Consider the following 21,945-nt stretch of genomic DNA (forward strand, 5'->3'; position numbering starts at 1 on the left):
TTGTCTCTTGTCTTTTATTTTTATATATCTCATTTATTCATCTTCTGGTTATATCTACCTCAGGTGGGGGCCCACACCGAGGACAGATATATATTTTTTTCCCATTTATTATTATTATTGTGTTTTTTGGTATATAATTTGTATCCACCCTACCTTCACTTAGTGATCAGACCTCTATATATATATTCTTTATATTGAGGTTAGTCCATCTTTTTGGCCATTCAGTGCAGTTAGTTTGTGGATACAATTTCTTTGCCTTTTTTTATTTATTTTTTTTGTTATTCTGTTTTATGAGATTTTTGTATTTAATTGTCCGGTTAAGGTATAACAGTGGTGATCGGAATTAGTCCTTTGCTGATTTATTTTTTACTTAATTAATAAATTATTTTTGATAATTTTTATACTATTTATCTAGTTTTATAATCTTAAGCGCACACACCCTATTTTCCATTTCTGAGTATATAACTCATCAAGTCGCTAGAGTGGGTGTGTAGCTGCTACTCTTCTTTTTTATTTATTTACTGATTTATTTGTGGTGTTATCACTGCATGTACCGTTTTCTATAAGTTTTTTTGCGTATAGTGAATGCAGTGTGTGTGTAGTGTGCGTATAGTGAATGCAGTGTGTGTGTAGTGTGGGTATAGTGAATGCAGTGTGTGTGTAGTGTGGGTATAGTGAATGCAGTGTGTGTGTAGTGTGCGTAAAGTGAATGCAGTGTGTGTGTAGTGTGCGTAAAGTGAATGCAGTGTGCGTAAAGTGAATGCAGTGTGCGTATAGTGAATGCAGTGTGTGTGTAGTGTGCGTAAAGTGAATGCAGTGTGTGTGTAGTGTGCGTAAAGTGAATGCATTGTGTGTATAGTGAATGCATTGTGTGTATAGTGAATGCAGTGTGTGTATAGTGAATGCAGTGTGTGTATAGTGAATGCAGTGTGTGTATAGTGAATGCAGTGTATGTATAGTGAATGCAGTGTATATATAATTAATGCAGTGTGTGTGTGTGTGTTTCTGTAGCTTTTTAATTTGGGGGCAGAGGGGGCATATTTTCATTAAAAATAAAAAAATTATTAGTCTCCCCCTCCCTGCTTGTTACCTGGCCAGGGAGGGGGTATATAGCATTCCCTGGTGGTCTGGTGGCATGGACTGTGCAGTGGGGGCCCGCAGCAAGCTCTTACTTACCTTCCCAGCAGCTCCCCTGTGTAAATCCAGGGGCCAGTGTGCTGGACGGAGCTCTGACGGCTGCAGGACTCGCAAGATTTACACAGGGGAGCTGAAGGGAAGGTAAGCAAGAGCTTGCTGCGGGCCCTCCCAGGACCGCCGGGCTTGTAATGGGCCAAGCGGCCCTGGTATGTATTATCGGCATCTCTATAGGCCGATACCGATATTGCCGAAAATACCGAATATCGGCCAGACCGATAATCGGTCGATCCCTAGCTCTTAGCCAGTGATCTGGCCCTGAACTGCAGGGCTTATTTTAATAGAGCTAATGGGAGCTCCTAGCAGGATCTTGTCGCAGTGACAGAGGCCAGGAGCGGTGCCCAACAGATTGCCAGATTAGAGGTCAGTTACAGCACACTATAGTAGTTATGGTGCTAGGGGTGTTCCCTTAAGAGCACTAGTTGCAGAAAGAAAAAAAGAAAGAAAGAAAGAAAAGATTTTATATATATATATATATATATATATATATATATATATATTTATATTTTTTTTTTTTTTTTTTTTTTTTTTTTTTTTTAAACCATTAGGTAATTAGTTGTGAATGTCTACTGGATGAACCATTTTCATGTCTGTTTTACTCTGGAACACTGGTAAAGAGTCAAACTGCCATGACTACCTACTTTTCAGCTTGGGTTTTGCTTTGCTCCATTCTGATTTCTGACTGCATGCTCTCCACCTGGAGTTCTAATTTCTGCACAGAATAAATTAGCTTTTGTTTTTCTTCCAAATCAACTTCATTTTCCAAAAGTTTCTTGTCAAGAGAAATGCATCTAAACTCACCATAAAAGAAAACATAAATAAAAAGGTTTAACATGCTTAATAGTGGAAACAAAAGCAGTAAAAGCTAATTGGATACATTCAGTTTAAGAGGTATTCTTACCTATCTTGCAACTTGTTCTTAAACTGCTCTGCTTCAGTTAACTTTCCACTGGTATCTTGAAGTTCTTTATTTAATGACTTCACTTTTTGCTTCAAGATATCTACTTCACTAGAAAGCTGTTGAAAGAAATATACTCCTTACAGAAACTAAAAAAAGATATGAAAACACCTATACAAAACATTTTACTTATTTGTAAGACCACAAACAACCCCCCCCACCCCCACCCCCCACCCCCCAAAAAATATATAATTTGTGTGATACTGAATTGTTATGGGGATTTGCAAATATTATGTTTTTTATTTTATTTTATTCTTTATTTTCTGTGTGCATAGAATAACAGAACATCTTACACTGCCACAACAGCATTAGTAAGTAAAGCAAGAACATAGAAGGTCACATTTGTGGCTTTGAGATATGGCACATTTTTTAAATTATTATTACAAAAAGCAAGGATGTTACGCTATCGCAGTGTACTTTAACTCGGTTTACAAACTTGAGGGTGCTGTGATAGCTGGCATTTAAGTTAGATCAGATCATAAGGTCTAAGGCAAACAATACATTCAGCTGGTGCGCTGACTGCAGCGTTGAGTGCAAGCTTATAGATTAGCATTATGTTATGAGTAAATGCAAGCAAAACATAACTGCAACTGGTGCACTGAGACAAGGTGTATGTGGACATAGACAGGGTGTCCCTAGGTGTGTGAGGTCAGCTCTGGCTGGCGTGTATCTAAGTGATGGTTTCTAGCTAACGTTAGGTAGTTTTACACGGATAGAGTATCTGAGTGAGAGTAGAGGAGACATTCAATGTGAGTGAGCAAAAATAAGGGCTTAACAAAGTGAAATTAGCCACATCAAAACAGCGAGCACTTTATATTCGGCTACTCGCTGGCTATATGAGAAAACAATATTATTAAAACAGTGTACCGGGTAGTATGAACATAACACATTATTAAGGTGCTGCGCAAAGTCATGTTAGGTCAAACTATATCGACGGTGTCTGCTTGGGAGAGTCTCAGTGCGAGAATGAAGGGCTTGTGTACCCATCTCCCGACCTGCCTGCATCTCGCGGTGGAGGGGCTGGTGCCTTGATGGTGCGGTCAGTTCAGCCTATACCTCGCTTGTGCAGGGGTGTTAGAATCAGACACCTTTTCCAGATATGAGCCGCTTTTGTCGTCAGCGTGCGAGGCATGTCTGTTGCTTGGGTATGAGGTCTCAGGGGTGCTGTGGGAGCGCGGCAAGGTTCCGCTGTGTGACTCCGCGGTCTCTTGTGTGGGTTCTCCGCATGGTGGGTGCAGGTCTTCCGGAGTGTGGTGAGACTGCAAAGTCCCTTAACCGATGCCTCTTCTTAGCTGGGTGCCCCCTTCCAGTGTGTGCGGGCTCAGGGCTCCTGTGTTGTGCGGCGATGTGGCTGCCTGTTGCGCTGGTTTCTCATGCCTGGAGCTGGAGCAAAGCCTTGTGCTTTTGGTTGCAGGTGCTTTCTTGGGTCTCTCGCCCCTCAGTCTCGCCTGTCGGGTAGTTCGCCTAGGCTGTGTGCGTGTGTGGAGGGACTTCGCTGTCGGCGCCATCTTGTGGTCACTGTCGGGCGGGAGTCGTTGCGGCCGCGACAGGTACGTGCGGAATGCTTGCTGAGTGTGTGTACCGGTAATTCGGGCTGCCGTCCTGTCCGTGCCTTTGGCAACTCTCAGCTGCTCGGCATTCTACTTTTGCCAGGAAGCGTCCTGTGGAGGCACTGGCCCTATCGCCTGTGCATGTGGCCTCCGCCATCTTGGTGGCTGCGTCTGGGGTTCGAGTCTTGGCGGTCCTGTAGTTTCGCCTGCCGTGCTTGCGGCGGTTGGGTCTTGAGAGTGGGGACCGGGATCACCCCCCCGGGTCAGAGGGGGGGTACGGGGCCGGTTCCCCGCGGGTCCGACTGAGCGCTGAACGGCGTGCGGCAGGGCAGCGGCCGTCCGCCCCGCTCGCCTCCGGAGTAGGCCTCAAACGTGTCGGGTAGGATTCCTCCCCCAGGGGACTGAAGCCTGTTGGGCCAGCCTCACCCTGGGTCCAGGGCTCTCTGTCCGTTAGGGGCCGCCGTTGCCGGTCAGTTTTGTGCCAGGGAAACTTAAATCTAGTGCCTGTCAGGCCTCAGGTTGCAGGAGCTGGTCTCACTTGCGGCCATCCAGCTCGGCGGTCCGGCCCCGCCCCCAAATATTATGGGTTTTAAAAATGAAATGTTGTATTTCTTAAGCTGTGTACTTTGTCTTTAAAGGATCACAAACTTGTTTTCCTGACACGATATAATCCTTAGGTCCCCCCAACCTCAAGGCCCCCTTCAGCCACTTACCTTTATCCAGCGCCAGGCTCCCTTGGCGCTGGTGACCTCTCCTCCCCCTCGGACATCAGCTCCTGAGTGGAGCCAAATGCGCATGCGTGGCAGAGCCGCGTGCACATAAAAAATGCCCATAGGAAAGCATTGCTCAATGCTTTCCTATGGACGTTCTGCGTGCTCAATGCGATTTTCGCATTGAGCGTCGCGGATGCGCCTCTAGCGGCTGTCAGTGAGTCAATCATTAGAGGCTGGATTAACCCTGCAATGTAAACATAGCAGTTTCTCTGAAACTGCTATGATTACAGCTGCAAGGTTAAAACCTGGGGGACCTAGCACCCAGACCACTTCATTGAGCTGAAGTGGTCTGGGTGACTATAGTGGTCCTTTATGCGATTTTGCAAACGGAGAATTTGTTAGAAATGGAAAATATTGGGTCGTGGCTACGATGTGAATGGTGCCGGTCGCAGTCTAGGAGAGCTCCGACGGCGGCGGCAATATATGCGTGAATCCACACAAATCTTATGAGGGAAATACTCACCCAGCATCTGAGAATCTCCAGCGACATGATGGCAAGCAAGACGCCTCGCAAAATGAGGCAAAAACCAGGAACAACCCAGGTTACAGCCCTGACCACGCCGAACAAGAGGCTGCAAGATGGCGACGAGGCGGCACTTTCCCCAGCTTCTAGCTCTGAGCAAAGTGATATGACCTCCATCTCCCCCCGCAATGCTGAAATGGCAGCGGAACCGGGCATTAAAAGTCTATTAGACGACCTCAAGACTACAATGCGGGCCGACTTCCAGAAACTGGCAAGTGAAATTTAAAAAAAAAAAAAAAGATATCCAGGCCATTGGCGAAAGCACCGCACATCTTGAGGACAAGACTGAAGAAATAATTGTGGCCCACAATACACTGGCGGATGCATACTCAGAACTTAAGACCAAACTGCACCAACTGGACACCAAGGTGACTGACTTAGAGGACAGAGCCCGCAGGAATAACATCAGACTGCGAGGCATTTCGGAAGAAGTCAGAAACCAAGATCTGAGAGCATACATAACACAGCTCTTCCACAACTTGCTCCCAGAGGCGTCGGACCACGAACTACAGCTGGATAGAGCTCATAGAATGACTAAACCCAAGAGCTTATCAGCGGCGGCGCCGAGGGATGCCATAGTGCGGGTGCATTTCTATGGAATTAAAGAACGAATCATGCAGGCAGCCCGAGACCCTAACCGGATGACAGGCCAATTTGAGGGCATACAGTTGTTTGCTGACTTGTCCCCAGCCACACTAGCAAAGCGCAGAACCTTTGGTCCGATTACACGTGCTCTAAGGGCGTCTAAAATCCTTTACAAATGGGGGTTTCCGACCCGCCTCATTATACAAAGGAACGGCATGGACAAAACAGCGTTCACCCTAGAAGATGGACTTAAACTGCTCTCCCAATGGAACATTCAGCTGAGGAGATTACAGCCAGAGAACAGGCGACGTCGCCCCCGCGTCTCGTTGGAGACAGGCAGAGGGTCACCGTGGCGACCTAAAGACTCCCAAAGAACTCACTGTCCTACATGCACGAAGTGACAACTTTGGAATGAACATTGCTGCATGAGAAGCTGTACCTGATCCCATTGTGTCTCAGGAGAGGTATTGCAGGGGCCAGGTCGGATTAATTTAGCATAAAACATCCCCTACCCTAAAGGGTCCTTAGGCCTAAATGTGTAGGGAAGGGTGGGAGAACATGGGTTAATTGTGGAGGGCTGTATAATACATTAATAAAAAAATAAAAAATAAAAAATAAAAAACTAACCAATGAGCCCTATAGGACAAGGTGTTTGCACACTGGCACACTGGTCCAAACTATATTTAAAGCAAGTTGCCCCATAATATGCTAAACCGCCGCTGCCGGCGGGCTCACCGGGAGTTTAACACTAGTGTTTTTGGATCTCTAAGACACTGGTCACACCCCACATGCTCCTTAACGGGCCGATATGGTGTATGGGAACACCATATAGTTAATAGAAAGCCAAAATTGGACGGCCTAGGCTGTCTGGGTTCTCTTGGCTAATGTATATAGTTCAAGTTTTTTTATGTGTTATCTTTTTCTTGTGTAACATGTCTTCAGAAATATTGGTACCAACAGCAGAAATAGAGTGACAGATGTATTGTATATAAGACAGGGCAGCATACATGTACCAAAGGTCAGGTCTTTAACACCCTTCCCCCCGGTTCCCAGGGCATGGTCGAGGTGAGTGGGGACATAACAACGTACAAACCTTACCATAAAGCTTTTCATCCCACTACACAATGGTTTTAAAACTACTTTCTATGAATACTAAGGGTCTTAACTCCCCACACAAGCGCAGACTCGCACTGCAGGATGCCAAGCAAGCCCATGCTCAAGTTATTTTTTTCCAAGAAACGCACTTTGCAAAATCTAGCAGGCCAACCTTCCAGTCCCCAGCATTCCCGACAAGCTTTCACTCCTGCTGCTCAAAGAAAAAAAAGGGGAGTTTCTATACTAATAAGTAAAGATGTAGCCTTTGAATTGTTTCCAAACATGTAGATCCCAACGGCAGATATCTTGTTATCCAATGCCATATCAATAACGCTCCATATACCCTAGTGAATTGGTATGGCCCACACTCTGACCAACCGGGATTCCTAGACCGACTCCTACAAAAAATAGAGTCCTGGAGACTTGGCGAAGTCATAATAGGAGGTGATACCAACTTTATTCTCGACTACCACTTAGACACTTCCACAAACCATGGGGTGGCAAGCTCTACACGGCAACACTGACAACAGATCTCTACACGAATTAACCAAATTCTTCTAGAGCATGGGTACATAGACCCCTGGAGGGTAACTCACCCCCTAGAGCGTGATTACTCCTTCCACTCAGGGGCACATAACTCATATTCCCGGATAGACTGGTTTTTGATTCATAGATCCCGTATCACTAACGTAGTGGACAGCACAATGGGGCTGATTACATGGTCAGACCATGCCCCGATCACTGACACTGGGCGACCAGCTTATATGCAAGGGGAAAGGGGCATGGCGCCTAAATGAGCACCTGCTGACTGACCCGCAGATCAGTCATGACATTGCACAGGAGCTAGAACATTACTTTCAAATAAATAGGGTGCAAGAATCAGGCATCGCCTCGGTGTGGTTGGCCCATAAGGCTTACATAAGAGGGGTCCTTATTAAACATGCCAGCAGAGCTAAAGCTCAGAGGCTGAAAAAATACCTAGACCTCACTAAAAGGCTGATGGAAGCTTCAGCAACAAACAAATCCTCCCCCACTGATCACCAACACCAAACCATTAAAGCTAATAAGTCTGAACTAATGGAGCTGGAGTTGGCCAAAACCAACTTCCTGCTACATAGAATGAAGCAGAGATATTTTGCACAAAGTAATAAGGCAAGGGCGCTGTTGGCCTCTCAACTAAGGAAAAAATACATATATTTGCCGCAAGGGAACAAAATTATGAACCCTGATAGCATAGTGCAGGAATTCGCCAACTACTATGGCTCGTTGTATAACCTAGACAAGGATGGCCACACAATTGTCCCCTCTAAGCCTTTTTGGACAGGGTTTCACTCCCCTGCTTACCAGAGACCGCAGAGACGGTTCTCCTAGCACCCATCACTGACTCCTAGCACCCATCACTGAGATACTAGAACACATACAAGCCCTACCAGCTGCAAAAAGCCCAGGTCCAGACGGGCTGTCAGCTGTCTACTATAAGACATATCATGATCAACTGACGCCGTACCTAACTATACTCTTTAATGGGGGTCTAGTTAAGGGTAATCTCCCTACTGACATGCTTCGGGCACACAGTTACCCTGCCCAAACCCGGGAAAAAAACAACCATCTGTGCCAACTTTAGGCCCATTTCCCTACTAGACATTGATACAAAATTATACGCAAAAATTTTAGCAGACAGGGTGGCCCCATTCCTCACTAAACTAATCCACTATAATCAATCCGGCTTCATTAGGGGCCGACAAGGGTTGGATAACTCCAGGCACCTCCTAAACAAACTTCACCATCTAGACACCACAGGGATGGAAGGCCTTCTCCTAGCGCTGGACATGGAGAAGGCCTTCGACAGGCTTAATTGGCTGTATATGAAGGAGGTATTAACGAGATTTGGATTTCCAGACGCATACATAGGTGCCATTATGGCGCTATACTCCCACCCCATGGCCTGTGTCTCAAATGCGGGATTTATATCTGCCCAGTTTGATATTACCAATGGATCCAGGCAGGGTTGTCCCCTTTCACCCCTGCTTTTCATCCTCTGCTTGGAGCCATTGGCCCAGCTCATACAGGACGACCCTAACATCAAGGGGGTACAGATAGGCGACCAACAACACAAACTTTCCCTGTTCGCTGACGATATAATACTGACTAACAAATCCGGTGAACTCCCTACCTGCACTCCTCAATCTCTTGGTGCAATTCGGTGAGATATCGTACTATAAACTCAATACCAGCAAATCTCAAGCGCTCCCGATTAATATACCCCATGAGCAAAAAGGGCACCTTCAGCGGAGTTTCCAGTTTGACTGGAGAGAGGAATATGTAACATACCTGGGAATTAGAGTCACTAAAACGGTAAAATCCCTATTCCAGCACAACCACACTAGAATCTTTAATGTGATAAAACAGGAGCTGGAGTCATGGAAAGGGATAAAACTATCTTGGGCAGGACGCATAAACGTTATTAAGATGATGTCATTGGCTAAGTTACCATATGTGTTCAGAAAGATCCCGACTCATGTACCCAAATCATATTGTTACAAAGTGCAAAGAATCTTCTCTGCATTTGTGTGGGCAAATAAGAAAGCCAGGATAGGAGGCGGATGTCTACAGAGACCGTTAGAGAGGGGAGGCATGGGGATCCCACATGTCTGGACATACCACAGGGCGACATTGCTAGCACAAGCTATCAACTTACATGCCCCTAGGAGTATGCTTAACAGGGTAGACCTAGAACAGCAACAAATGCAGGGTGACAGCCTACTGGCGTACATGAGGACCCCCGAGTTCCTGCGTGGTACGCGACCACCACATTAGCATCCATTTCAACCTGGGATGCCTTACTGAAAGTTTGTAAATGCACCAGGAAGTATCACAGGTTGAGCCCCCTGGGGGCATTATCCGCAGTTTCTCCGTGGCTCTCCCTGACACGTTGGGGGACACATGGAATAACTAACATATCCCAATTTATCTCAGGAGGCTCAATAATACCATTTGCCGACCTACAACAGAAATAGTCTGCCCTCCAACTTCACATTCTTATATCTACAAATGAAAAGTGTCCTTATGGACTATGTAGATTACAGCACAACAGACATGACTAAGGAGCAAATGGGAGTTGCTAATTTAATCGCTATGGGATGGTACAGGCCTCTAAAGCCCAAACTTCTCTCACTTTGCTATAAATCACATTTTGACAATCCTGACAAGACTCAATTCCCATTTGCGGCATCGTGGGAGAGGGAAACAGGGCAAAGGACGTCGACGGACCAATGGTGGACAGACTGAATGCCCTCAAGGGCATGACTACTTGTTTTTCCCACTGGGAAGCCCACAGAAAACTAATATATCGCTGGTATTTGACCCCCGATAGGCTTAGTCACATGTATACAAATGTGCCAGGTGTCTGTTGGAGGTGTGGAGGAGACAGGGGCACTATGCTCCACATTTGGTGGCGGTGCTACAAAATCAGGCCGTTGTGGGAAACTGTGCAAAAGCTGGCTCGTGAACTGGGACTTGAGACGCCTCTATCCCATGAGACCTTCCTGTGGCTAGACCTCCCCCAACAATATACCTTTTATAATCGTGCGCTGTTGGCCCAGATTGCGCTGGCAGCTAGAGCACTGATAGCCCTAAACTGGAAATCGGGGATATGTCCGACCAAACAAATGCTACTGGATAAGATACAACTCAATTATTCCTATGAGCGTATGTCAGTGACTACCCCAACCCAACAACAAAAAATTGCAAATATCTAGGACAGCTGGCAGATCCGATACCCACCTTGAGTGGGCTATAGGGGAGGGGGATGCTGTCTCAGATACTCCCTCGGAGGTACTCCCTCAAAGGTTCTCCCAGTCGAAGCAAAGGCCCTGACCTAACGACATAATGCAGACTAAATGCGACATTACGCTGCCACGACACGACACCATTCACTGATGTAAGAATGTACCTTATTTCCATGTTTTTGTATCATACTTTTTCCTTTTCACCCTTCCCCCCAGTTCAGTTACCCTGGCTCTTTTCTAATACGGGCAAACTCATACTGTTGGAGACTGAGCACATTAGTGTGCAACAGAGCAAACGACATATTGTTAAAGAGGAAAAATGAATCACCTATCGCATACATACAGAGGCGCTAATCAGAAATACACAGAGTTAGGAGGGTGGCTGTCCAGGCAGGAATAGAACACGGAGAGCGATAACCGATACCCCAAAAATTGACTACATAATGCCGCACAAAAACCCGTCCTGCCATCTGTAAATAACACGGAGGATCCCCTAAAAGGGGGCAGGTGGGTTGCGCCACTGAGGTCCACCCCAGGTATGGCCCGGTGGGGGTAATAAAACGATATTTGACAGAACGAGGGAACACATAAGGGTTGACACAAAGTGGGTGAGAAGCTAGGTCACTGCTAAACTAACCTCTGTATTTTCGGAGTGTCTCATACCTGTATGTATGCTGTTATATTGTTGTATTGTGATAGTCATATTGTTTTATGGTTATACTGTGATATCAGTTGTATGTCGCACCCTTGATGTATGGTCATATTACTGCAACCCGTATACCCCCTCCCCTCTTATTTTTCTGTACCCCTTATATCTTGACTGGTATATGAGAAAGTCAATAAACTTCAATTATTTAAAAAAAAAAAAAAATGGAAAATATTGATTCTCATACACTGTTTCGTTAATAAATTACCTCTTACCCGCGAGTCAGTGAATATGATGTTTAGACTATAAGACTGGGATATTTATGGGATGATAATATTAGACATTCGAGAATTGCCCACTATTTCAATTCTCTTAGATCTTAGAGATCGTTATCATGTAAGTGAAATTTATTCCATACAAATAAAATCACAATTTGTTATAAAAATAGATATAATTTATTGTGACAAATAAAATAATAATAATATTAGGCAGCATGCATGATAATAATCAGTGAATATTTAGTATAACATAAGTATGCAATACAGTGGAATCGCTATGCTATACACGTCCCAATGGCTAACAGCATCAACTGTCAAGACTTTAGATGTATGAGGGTAATTCACAGACAGAAAGCTAAACTTCCAGCGAAAAGCCATAAAACCTTGGCTAACAGTTAACTGAGTAACCCTTTCAATGCTGGCTAGATCCTCCTAGGCATATAATATCCTATTTTCATGTAATTTTCAATTGAAATAACATTTAAACCAGATCATTAATAATTTCCTGGAACAAGAAGAATAATCTACCAGATTCTATAAGCCAAATTTTAATTTGCCTAAAAAGATATCTTATTTTATTTAGAGCAAATCAATACACCTGGATAAAAACATCGGTATGCCAACACGTGATAAGATCACATTAATATATAATTATTCTTAATTCCACCTGCAGAATGGAATGTTTATAACTATATATTCTTTAGCTAACTAAGATTTCTAAATATTGAAATCTGACCGTGATTTATCCAGTCATATATCATGCAATAAGATTTTAATTAATTTAGATTAATTAAATAAAACCAGCATAATTACCAGTTAAGTAGATATTCTCATCAGATGAGTAGGTAGTCCCAGGAACTTGAATGCGTGTATGATTGGTTGTATGGAGGTATGTAAGTAATAGAAAAAATAGTGTTGGTTAGAAAGTAAGAGTAAAATTCTAAGTGTCCAGGAGTGTTTCTTGAGTGTTAGTCCCAGAGTGAATATCTGTCATGGATCTCTCTGCATGTCCGAATCTGAAAGCCCAAAACTCCAACTCACCCCTCTCCTCCCTTTGTCCTAACTTTTAAAGGGAAAGATTCTCTGTACGTCATCAGTTGATAAGGCCAATATAAAACTGAAGGTGTGGTCAACCTGCAGATTGCAATTTAGGTATTTGGTCCATAGAGAGCAGTCTCGCCTCACTAAACCTTCCTATCCAGGAAAGAGTTAACTTTTCCTCATGACGATTTTGAGGTCATTTGGCTTATCTAAAATGACTATCATAATTTAAATTTACTGTCAGTTCAAAGCGTTTGCCTCAGTCTTTGTGGCAACGACTTTGATCGTAATTTCTAAAATGGACAGTTGTAAACTCAATTTCACCCTTACTTACAATGGGACCTTGTAAAATTTAGAAAGTAAAATTAATTACTTAATCTTCTCTGTCACTAATGTCTGTGTTTAAAATTATTTCTATTCCATTAACATTTAAACAGAGCATTCCACCCCCCTGCTTCAATGCTTATCACTTGGCTTGTTTATATAATGCATTCCTTAGCTCAGGCTCAGTGGTTCGTTACAGAAAGGATAGAAATTATGTATCTTTTTTAGCCTGAAGATAGCAAAATGGAGTCCGCTCTGTTCTAAGTGATTCTGGCAATATACACTTTTAATTTCTATTTTAGCACAAAATGTCTGCCGATATAAATATCCTGACAAGACACCATCTTGTCCTAGGTTATTGTGAGTCAAGGCATTGCCTACGTCATATCCAACCTTAAGTTTTAGTCCAAACATAGACAAGATGTCTAGGTCATGACCATTTAATTATCATGGCCTCTTCTCTTTGCCAAGTTAAGGCAGGTCCTAAAATGACCCAATTGAAAATCTAAGGTATAAATGTGTACTTATTAATATTGGACACAGAGGAGAATTTTGGATGCAGAGATGCCGCTCCATTTTATCAAGACTGAGAAGTTGACTTGCTCAATCGGTTATATTATTCTATCTTACTGATATTGCAAGCATATACTTCATTCTTACAAGCTCTGCTGGATTATTAAGTTATATGGGTCTATATTTCTATTTTTATTTAATAAAATATTTTAAAAAGACAAAACTTTATTGCTTCCGAGACAGTCTCTATTTTTATTGTATTCTTATTTATATTTAAATAGAGAAACTCTTACCCACTAGATCATACTATAGCTAAGATATATGTATGGTAAGCTATAATATATTGTCTCCTCTTGAAATATAGGTATATTAGTTTAATAAGGTTTTATGTATATATTTTATATCAAGTGGAAAATGTCTTGTATATCATAGCTGTATTTCTAATCTGTGTATATTAGTTTAATAAGGTTTTATGTATATATTTTATATCAAGTGGAAAATGCCTTGTATATCATATCATAGCTGTATTTCTAATCTGGGTTTATCTAAACATGTTTTTATTTTGATTTGTAACTAACAATGGAATTGTAATAGGAATCTTTAATTTTTTGCCAGTTTAGTAGTTTAGATGATAATCCCCATTACTTAGACCGCATATGTCTGCACTCATTATGTATGCAAATCAGATATCAAGTTATAGCCAATTGATTGGAGAGACTCTTTTGGGCAATCACGCCCCTTAATGGGACTTAAATTTAGACTGTGGTGAACTGTGGGCAGATTTGATGAAGCTGACTATATCGGCGAAACGCGTCATCACGTTGAGACGTAATCACGTTGTTACGCTCAACGGCCGCAAGCCCCGCCTCCCGGAAGTGTAGACTGAGAGAGACTGTGTTTGGCACTCCGTGTCCTGTAAAACGCCGGCGCAGGACCAGAGGAGCCTAAAAGCTCATTACTACACGGAGGGAGCATTACATGAAGGGACTTTGCAGCCTGGTTTTTTATTCTGTGAATACCAATAAAGATTTCTACCTTCACCACAGCTTCCAGTTTGCATATGTTGCACAAGATGCCATCTAAAATCAGAGCAGACTAAATTGCAATACCCTTATTTAAATTGGAATACTGATACAAGTTCAAAGGTATATTCCAAAGTGGGAAATAAGCTATTTTTTGTGTGGTTTAAAATTCACCATTTTTGCTGAATATTTGCACACATTTTTAAGTGTGATTTTGCACATATGCACTTGATCACTTTCTGTGTTAACCCTTAAGTACCGGACTGTTTTTGCGATGTTGTACATTTGCGACCAGGCATCTTTTTACACTTTTGTGGTGTTTGTGTGTAGCTGTAATTTTCCGCTCTCTCATTTACTGTTCCCATACAAATTATATATTGGTTTTTATCAAGACAAAAGGGGCTTTCTTTACATACCATTATTTATATAATCTCATGTAATTTAATTTAAAAAAAAGATTTAAAAATCTTTTACTCATCTACAAAAGCGAATGAAAAAAACTGCTAAATAGATTCAAAATTTTGTCCTGAGTTTAAAAATACCCAGTGTTTACATGCTTTTTGCTATTTTTTTGCATGTTATAGGGCTATAAGTACAAGTAGGATATTGCGGTTTCAAAACATACATTATTAAAATGTATCAATAGTGACATTGTAACACTATTATCTGTCATAAATCTCTGAATACCACCCCACATGTACATATATTTTTTAAGTAGACAACCCAAGGTATTCAATATGGGGTATGTCCAGACTTTTTTTAGTAGCCACTTAGTCGCAAACACTGGCCAAAGTTAGCGTACATATTTGTTTGTGTGTGAAAAAAGTAAAAAACTAAATTGAACACTAATTTTGGCCAGTGTTTGTGACCAAGTGGTTACTAAAAAAGACTGGACATACACCATTTGCAATACATTGGGTTGTCTTCTTTTGCAAATGGTATGCCATCATGGGGGTAATTCTCATTCCTCGGCTACCATACGCTCTCAAAGGCAACGTAACCAACCTGGCCATTTTCAATGTAAAAATATTTGACCCATATATTTGACCCTGTAACTTTCAAAAACGCTATAAAATCTGTACATGGGGGGTACTGTTATACTCAGGAGACTTTGCTGAACACAAATATTAGTGTTTCAAAACTGTATCACAACAATTATATCATCAGTAAAAGTGCTGTTTGTGTGTGAAAAATTAAAAAAAAAGTCACTTTCACTGACAATATCATCGCTGTGATATGATTTACTGTTTTGAATCACTAATATTTGTGTTCAGCGAAGTCTCCCGAGTAAAACAGTACCCCCCATGTACAGGTTTTAGGGTGTCGTAGAACGTTACAGGGTAAAACAGAGTGCTAAAAAATTAAATTCTCTGGACTTTCGACCTGGGTTGGCAGGCAGGTCCCTTAAATTGCAATCAATAAAATTACTTAATTATGTAAAAATATTACATAAATACACACGTAGAATTTAAATATATATGCATATTTATATATTTGAAGTCTACGTGTATATTTATATAATTATTTATGTAATTTTGTATATGGACATATGTATAGTTCGTATTCTTTTTATTTATTTATATATACATAGATATATATACAATTTCATTCTAAGTGTATTTTGATATAAATTATATATTAATATCAAAATACAGTTAGAATAAAATTTCATATAGATATATAATTTTTTTTAATTTAATTTAAATTACTTATTTGTATTTTATAATAATATATATATATACAATATATATAGTTATTATATATATATATATATATATATATATATATATATATATACACACGTGTGTAATTTAATTATAAGTGTATTTTTATATTAATATATGTACATATTAATATAAAAATACACTTAGTATGACATTATATATATACACATATAATTATTTTTATTTATTAACTTTAACCTTTATTTTTTTTTTTTCTGATTTTACACTAGCAGGGAGACTGCCTGTCAGCACAGACAGTCCCCCTGCAGGCAGACACATGGACACCTATTGTGACCATGTGATCGCTCTGTTGTTGGCCACAGAGGTCCGAATCTGCCATGGGGAGACTGTCTGGGCTGCAGGCAGTCTCCCCACACCGGGAGCACCGCCGAGGGAACGACGGCGATCGGGTAAGTAACTAAGACCGTTAGGACGGTTCAGGACCGTCACCGGTCGGCAACGCAAAAATGCCGATGACGGTCCTGAACCGTCCTCGGTCCTTAAGGGGTTAAAGGCACAGCGCACTTTGTGTATTTGTTTTTGTATAGTCACATGTGATTGAGCTTGTTCACTGTATATAGTGCTGCTTAGTATATATTTATCATTAATTGAACTAGCGCCATAACATTAATTGTGGTTTTTTTTTGTAATGGTAAGCTATAAGACTTTAAAGTGGTAAATAGGGGAACCAGATGCGGTTACAGAATAATAATTGTAAAAATCTAAGTGAAGGGGTGAAAAAGCAGTGTCACTTAATGAAAGGTCAAGGAATTAATTGATTTTTACACATTTTTTCCCCCTTAAGTTTAGAGGAACACCCTAGCATGTAGCAAGTATTTCTAACACTAGAGTGTTATGCTATTTGGATTATTTTATTATACACATTTAAAAAAAAAAAAAACACATCACGTTTTACTTTTCTTTATTTTCCCACCATGCTGATTTCATCTGATGATCCTGATGATCTCAGTCAATCCACAATGCATCGAGAAGCATTAGACAGTTATTTTGCATATGCTGCAATCGGCGTGCCAATTAGCATCACCTTGTAGAGATGCATTGATTCAATTCAGTGTCTCCCTGGGGAACAATGAAAACTTTGCAGGACCAAATTCAGGTACTCACTCTAGCAGTCTGGTGATTTTGGTGCCTAGAGTTTCCCTATAAGACTTTGGCCAACACCATCTTAAATGTTATGAATAAGAACCTTGGAGAAGGAGAATGTGGTAAGTTTTCGGGGTCTGGATTGCTTTCTGCCCCCACCACCTGTGACAGTGGCATTCCAAAATTCCTGTAACGTTCTATTCACAATACATAAACTGCACAGCCAAATGGTGTTCAGTTGACTAAATTTGTGTAACTATTAGGTCATGACTACATTAGATTTGCCAAAAATGCAGGAAAATAGAAGAAACATTAGTTGCTCCCTGGGCTAGCTTTCCTGTAATAAATAAGTGGGGTCACCCTGTTCTCGTGGAGGACAGGCAGAGACTGGGGACATTAAGGAGATTAAAGTTAAGGGAGGGCCTGGGCTTTATATACATATATAAGATTTTACTTTGCAGGTCTACCAGCCCTAAAGAAAAGGATAAAGCAGGATAAAGCGACAAGTCCTGTTTGTTACTGCCACTAGGGATGTGCGTGGGCAAAAGATGTAGTTTGGTTCGGCAATACCGAAATGCTTGACTTTGGCAATCCATAAGCATCCCTCTCTTGCCACCACAACCACTTACACATCTGCAGGGCTCCCTAACCTTCCCTTAGGGTTAGGGGTAGGGTTAAGTGCCCAGACTGCCATCACAACCACTTACACATCTATAAAGGCACCCAGAGCCAGGAAGTAGCTTATTGGCTAGATTTCTGTCATCATTCACGTAATTTTTCCTCCCTCTCTTGTTTTGCCACTTTTCAGAAATCCAAAGCACTTTGGCACTTCCACAATTCGGGAGCATCCGCATGTCTGAATTGCCAAAATTCATACGAAATTACATTCGGAGAGGAAACAAATTGCACATGTCTAACTGCCACTGAATTATATATTATGTAGAGGTGAATTCAATGAATAGATCTATTTACTTACCATCAGTACGGATTCACACTCCTTTTCCTGCTCCTGTTCAATTTCTGTTTGAGTTTCCTTATCTGAGAGATCAGAGGCTTTCTTCTCCAGATTTGCCACTCTGGCAATAAAATAAATCATTATTATTAAAAAACAAATGCCCAATAAACACCAGTGCACCAAAAAAAAAAAGTGTACTATTGCTTTTTCACCCCAACTTGGTTATTCTAGATTATATTCTGCAAAACTTTTTTTCTGATTCTCTCTGAATTTGTTATGCTGAATTTTAAGTGTGTGTGGTGCCGAACTGTTTTTCTTTGTTAAGACAGCATTGCTCCTCCAAAATGTAATCAGATTATATTGACTTTTATTGTCTGCCCCTCATTGACCTACAATTTTGGATTGCATCGGACATTCATTAATATTTTACTGGATGCCTTATTCACATATGTGATTGGTGTAGTAAATGTACATTTCCTACTGCTCTATGACTATCTGATGTTAAAACCTATCAAACCTTTGTAAGAGAAGGCCAATTAAAGTGCATGGTTCAATGAATGACAGATATTCTTATTAATAGCTGGTCTAAGAAGGGCAGCCAAAACCAGGCAGATATTGTGTCCAAAGTCTTACATTAAAATATAAAGCCTTTGTGGAGGAGTCTGATGCACTGCTTATGTTACTCATAAACCTATTATCCCTTCCTCCACTCCCCACCCATTAATGGCCGGTTGGGCCCCAAGTGATAATGGGGGAGCTAGTGTGTCCCCACCCATTACCGTCGCGAGGAGGAACCTATTGTCCCCACTCAGACTTCCTCCCACTAGCGGCAAATTTTAAAAATACCCCCAAAGTGATTAGGGGTTCATTAGCCCCTATTCACCCACCAACAGTAACTAGGAGTTACCAAGCCCCTAGTCAACCCCCATGAAAAAATACCCGATCTATAGAAAAAAAAAAAAATACATGCCATTGGAGGTCTTTTTTCGAACATCTTATTTTAGCCCCACAAATGGCCAAATAAAAATCCATAAAGTCAGTCGAACAAAAAAAAAAAAAAAAAAAAAAAAAGAAAGAAGACCCGCTTGGAAACAAAAAAACCTAAACCCTAACGAAAAAACTCCCAAACAATCCATCTTCACCTGGCAAAGGCTCCACGCAGACTGATCTTTGCAGAGCGGAGAAAGGCTTATAAAGTCTTCTCACGCCGTGCAATTTGACTCAGGGCACTCTGTGTATTTTGGATGGGTTACATAGTTACATAGCTGAAAACCGACTTGCGTCCATCAAGTTCAGCCTTCCCGACATATGCTTTTGCTCCAAAAGAAGGCAAAAAACCCAGTCTGAAGCGCTTCCAATTTTGCAACAAACTAGGAAAAAATTCCTTCTTGACCCCAAAATAGCAGTCAGATGTCTCCTTGGATCAAGCAGCTATTACCCCACTAATTAGAAATTATATCCCTGTATGTTATGTTTTTGTAAGTATTTATCCAATTGCAGTTTAAACATCTGTATAGACTCTGACAAGACCACCTCTTCAGGCAAAGAATTCCATATCCTTATTGCTCTTACTGTAAAAAAACCTTTTCTTTGCCTTAGATGAAATCTCCTTTCTTCAAGCCTAAACGTGTGACCTCGTGTCCTATGTATAGCCCTGTTTATGAATAGATTTCCAGATAATGGTTTGTACTGGCCCCGAATATATTTGTATAATGTTATCATATCCCCTCTCAGGCGCCGTTTTTCCAAACTAAAGAGATTTAAATTTTTTAACCTTTCTTCATAACTAAAATGCTCCATTCCTTTTATCAATTTTGTAGCTCGTCTCTGCACTTTTTCTAGTGCCATGATATCTTTCTTTAGAACAGGTGCCCAAAATTGCACAGCATATTCAAGGTGTGGTCTTACCAGCGATTTATAAAGAGGCAAAATTATATTTTCATCTCGAGAATTTATGCCCCTATTTATACATGACAAACCTTACTGGCCTTAGCAACGGCAGATTGACATTGCATATTGCTACCTAATGTGTTTTTTTTTTTTTTTTTTACAACAGTGAGCAGTCATTGGCTGCTCACTGTTTAGTGGGCATGCCCCTACTAGCAGCATAGCGAGTAGGGACAGGAGGGAATATTTTTAAAACTCTTATTTACTAGTATTTTTTACTTTGTATTAATAAAGTTGCCTGAAAGACCAATTTTGGTCTTTCTGCTCCCGGGACTTAGACATATATGGTCTTAAGTGTTGTTCAAGCATCAAGCAATCAATCCTAATTCCAAGTTAGCCAATTTTAATATAGGATATCATTATATGACACCTATAAGCTTGAGCCTTGGAATCAAGATAAATTCTATCACACTTCCTAATACTTGTGGGATATCTATTGAATGTCAATCCCACAGGGTACGAACTGGAGGGGGGAGGGGGGGCGGGTATCTACAAAATTCAATCGCGGCTGAATTGTAATTTCCTTACTTTGCCCTATTTAATGCATCTTGTATGTTATGGAGGATCTGGCTTGAAAATGACTTGTATATATCTACAAGTCAGACAATAACGGAATTGTTCATATATAGAAAAGATTGAGCTTTGTGTTGCCATGCAGTAGAAATATTTGGATTCATGTGATTTTGTAAAAACATAACAGGCACTTTGGAAATGTTTCTATGGACAAAATTCAGTTTAAATATATTATAAAGCACATATACCTTTCATTGACTTGCAAAAGCTCCTTCTCCAATGTCTCCACTTTTTGCGTTTCTTCTCGCAAACTATGAAGAAGTTTACTGACAGCCAGCTCTTCTGATTCTAAGCCACCATGCTCTTCATCAATAGGCCTGCTTTACAGAATATTTAAATAAATAGGCATTGATCATACAACATGTAAAAAGCAAAACCCCATTTACTAGAACAAAATACAAAAACTTAATAATATAATTCACATAAAGAGGTCAAAATTGCCAAACAAAATCTCGAAGATGCATAGAGATATAGCAATACAGGCTGTAAGATGCATTGAGATCCACCAATACTTGCCCAAATAAGGTTGGACACACCATTGATGTAGGATACATGTATCAGAACAACAATTAAATGAGCCCAGGTAAGTATTCTTCCCTAAGCTTTGGATTCAGGATTTCTTCAGCTTAGTAACTTAACAATTTATTGTATATAATTAACAATCTGTCAATATGTTTAAATATCATCATGGAAATTGGTCAATAACCACAAACAAATAAATGTGGATCTTATTGATTGTAAGAAAAATATTGGGAAAACATTAATTATTTTAAAGTGAACATGTAACAAAAGATGTATATCAATGTCTATGTCTTGGTAGGTACTATGGTTTTGTAACCTTCACTTCTGCTCTGCCCCTTGCTACCTCTGCTCTCTCTTTCATTCCACAAGCAGGTCAAACCTCATTTGGCTTAGTAGAATGGAGTCATGTCAGTCACTTCATTCCTATCTTCCCTAACCAGCGCAAGAAGTTTAGCTAGGTGGTTACCATAGCAACCGCAGTACATACACTATGCAAACTATCTGCTGCATAGAAACATAACATTACTTCCAGAGAAGTGTATAAGAAAGTGCATTTAAAACACTATACAGGGGGCGGGGCCGGACCGCCAAGATGGACGGTCGCAGAAATGATCGGCTCCTGCTATACTTCCCATATTAAGCGTACATACCAGTCTTATACTGCATCTAACAACCTACAGCCGCGACCATCAGGGAGCACGGGCTACCGGACCCAGGGCGAGGCTGGCTCTGGGAGTTTCAGTCCCTCGGGGGAGAGATTGCCGCTAACACAGGCGGTACCCTATCCGGCGGTGAGTGGGGTAGACGGCCGCTGCCCCACTATCCTGCCC

At 41.2% G+C, this 21,945-nt stretch overlaps 1 protein-coding gene across 2 annotated transcripts in view; it reads right to left on the reverse strand.

The window, feature by feature from the left end:
* Window positions 1-21,945, reverse strand: part of OPTN (optineurin) — a 60,259-nt gene that overhangs the window by 24,455 nt on the left and 13,859 nt on the right. Inside the window, exons 6-9 of one of the 2 annotated variants that reach the window (XM_063448217.1) lie at window positions 20,782-20,910; window positions 18,095-18,194; window positions 2,096-2,211; window positions 1,836-1,985 (exon numbers count right to left, since the gene is read on the reverse strand). In XM_063448217.1, the coding sequence (XP_063304287.1) occupies window positions 1,836-1,985; window positions 2,096-2,211; window positions 18,095-18,194; window positions 20,782-20,910 (495 nt within the window). Of the gene's footprint in view, window positions 1-1,835; window positions 1,986-2,095; window positions 2,212-18,094; window positions 18,195-20,781; window positions 20,914-21,945 lie in introns of both variants that reach the window. The other variant, XM_063448216.1, reaches the window with a different exon arrangement.

Source organism: Pelobates fuscus, chromosome 3 (assembly GCF_036172605.1).
Source record: "Pelobates fuscus isolate aPelFus1 chromosome 3, aPelFus1.pri, whole genome shotgun sequence".
Lineage (NCBI taxonomy): Eukaryota > Metazoa > Chordata > Amphibia > Anura > Pelobatidae > Pelobates > Pelobates fuscus.